Genomic DNA, 2438 nt, shown 5'->3' on the forward strand with positions numbered 1-2438 from the left:
TTATTTTTATTAGATGAATAAAAATCTATGAATTAGTACATTTCGATCTTTCTCATATTTCAAAAGAAGTGAATTGTATTGAACTAAAAGTAAATAAAGAAACAAAAATAAATCTTTATTATTTGCTACTCAAAAGTAAAGGATGACTCCACTTCTCACTTCTTTAAATTCAAACATTTTTCCAGTCTAAGCTAAAGCACACAACCACACACAGAGTGACACAGCTTCATCACACAGCTTCGTACCCGGAACCGCTGAAAATAGAGGCTGTTTCGACCTCTGAGCCTGCCCATCACATATAAGAAGTCAGGTGTGAGGACAAACGGTGCCCGCTCCCTGCTCACTCCAAGAAAGTGCTTCCTGTTACCCAGGATGTGACCAAAGTCGATGTGGAACAAGTTTCCTGTGCAGAGGAAGGACAAAGGAAAATCCGAGTTTGGTTTTATCCATCCCAGAGCTTCATTCCTCTTAAGTGTTATTACTCTATCACTTTCTTAAAATTAGTTTAAATAAACATTTAATAAAATTTTTTTTTAATTTTATTTTATTACTGCACAAACATCCAACAGAACGTGCTGCTTACCTTGGTCTGTGATCATGATGTTGTCGTTGTGTCTGTCTCCTATTCCCAGGACGTAGGTGGCCACGCAGTATCCTGCACAGGACTTCACGAACCTCTCCACTGTCTTGTAGTGCTGCAGTCACACAAAGAACAGCAGTATGAGAGTACATGAAGCAGCAGGTCCTCGAATCTTCAATTCTTTTCTGGTAACAAATTCAATTTCTATGTGGTGATTCTTTAGGAATTAAATTAAATAGGTATCTGCAAAATCTAATCCTCTACTGCCGACGCCAGCATACTAAGCAATCCTTGGAGCCATATTTGCCTTTAGTCCAGCAAAGTATGATTGGTTTAGAACCACAAGTGTTACTCTACCTTTTTCTTAATTTATTTCATTTTAGAAAGACAACTTAACATTTTTTGACAAATATCTACTTCATGATTTTAAAAAAAATAAATAAATAACCCAGTTATATTTCTGTTTTTAGGTTTTAAAATGAAGGGGAAAAAATTATTTGCAGGAAATAAGGTTCTTACTGTGAGATGTTTCAATTCATGGAAAATGAGAGAAAAACATAATGACAAGATAGATCTAAAACAGTGTCACTGCTATTTTTAATGTTATTCTGTCAAAAGAAATCGATTTATTATATATATTAAAAAAAAAACATTAGTAAGCATTTCTTATTAAATTTAAGTTGAAGAGCCTTTGTGTTGAAAGAGCCACTTGTGGCTCCAGAGCATCCCTGGCATTGCTGCCATTATTCAGTATTCCAAAGCTCAGCTGGCTCTTAAGGAGTCCAAGACCATGTTATAAAAGAAGCCATTCATAAATTAATTGGATGATAAAATTGAGTTCAGATGTTTGCATACTATGGAGAAAATGACAAATTGTGGGCACAAATGGGTCTTCCAAAAGGACGATAAGAAGCATCATTTCAGCTGGAAAGAGGATTTAGGACAATGAAGTTGCTGATTTGGAAAGGCCTGTGTTGGACTGGACAGATGGAAACAAAAGGTCCCATAATTGACTGACTTGAAACTGCTTTTTTTTTTTTTTTTAAGATTTCATCCATGGATCTGCATTTAATATTTGGAGTGTGGGTGGAGACTCAAAAATTACCAGTTTGTTTAACTGGTATTGCAAAAGTATTCACATCCCTTGAAATTTCACTGTTCTATACATTTCATTCTATTTTTACGTAATAGACCTATACTACGAAGATCATTGGTTTTAATTAGAAGTATGCAAAAGCTGAATGGCCTCCTTTAAGCGTACGGAGAAACAATCGCCTGATGATCCTGATTTATAAATCTCTACTCAGCTTGGCTCCAGCATACTTAAACTCTCTTTTATATAGATCTGTTAATTCCCGTTCTTTACGCTCTAACAACATTTTTCTTTTGCATGTTCCACGTTTCTGAACTGAAAAAGGGAAACGCATTCAGTGTGATGACTCCTTCAGCCTGGAATCAGCTCCAGTCTGAAATCAAGATGTCAGAATTGATTTCACTGGACTTATTTCGAGCAATTCTTAAAAAAACAGGCAACGAGATTCTTTTAAACAGTGTCACTGTTTTTAAATTATTTTATACTTGTGCATATGTATTAATTAATTTCATTTTTCAACTAGGTTGCTGTGTATTGCACACTTCTGCCCAGGTCCCTCTTGAAAATGAGATTTGGATCTCAACGGAGTTCACCTGGTTAAATAAAGGAAATATATATAAAAAAAAAAAAAGGGCAAAAAATGCACAAATTTAGACTTGTTTTATTTTACAATAAAAGTAAAACAGTGTGTCTGAGTCTCAGTGTTGTGTTCAAGACCACCCAACCCGAGACCAAGACAAGACCAAGACCAGAGTGTATCGAGAC

General features: G+C 35.4%; 1 protein-coding gene across 2 annotated transcripts in view; it reads right to left on the reverse strand.

The window, feature by feature from the left end:
• Positions 1-106: 106 nt before the first annotated feature.
• LOC106934453 (phosphatidylinositol 4,5-bisphosphate 3-kinase catalytic subunit gamma isoform) overlaps positions 107-2438 on the reverse strand; it is a 27786-nt gene continuing 25454 nt past the window's right edge. For both annotated transcript variants that reach the window (XM_015014370.1, XM_015014371.1), the window contains exons 11-12: positions 584-695; positions 107-403 (exon numbers count right to left, since the gene is read on the reverse strand). In XM_015014370.1, coding sequence (XP_014869856.1) covers positions 192-403; positions 584-695 — 324 coding nt within the window. In that variant the 3' untranslated portion in view covers positions 107-191. The remainder of the gene's footprint in view (positions 404-583; positions 696-2438) is intronic.

The sequence above is a fragment of the Poecilia latipinna genome, unplaced genomic scaffold (assembly GCF_001443285.1).
Source record: "Poecilia latipinna isolate Pla-1442-1.1 unplaced genomic scaffold, P_latipinna-1.0 Scaffold1810, whole genome shotgun sequence".
Lineage (NCBI taxonomy): Eukaryota > Metazoa > Chordata > Actinopteri > Cyprinodontiformes > Poeciliidae > Poecilia > Poecilia latipinna.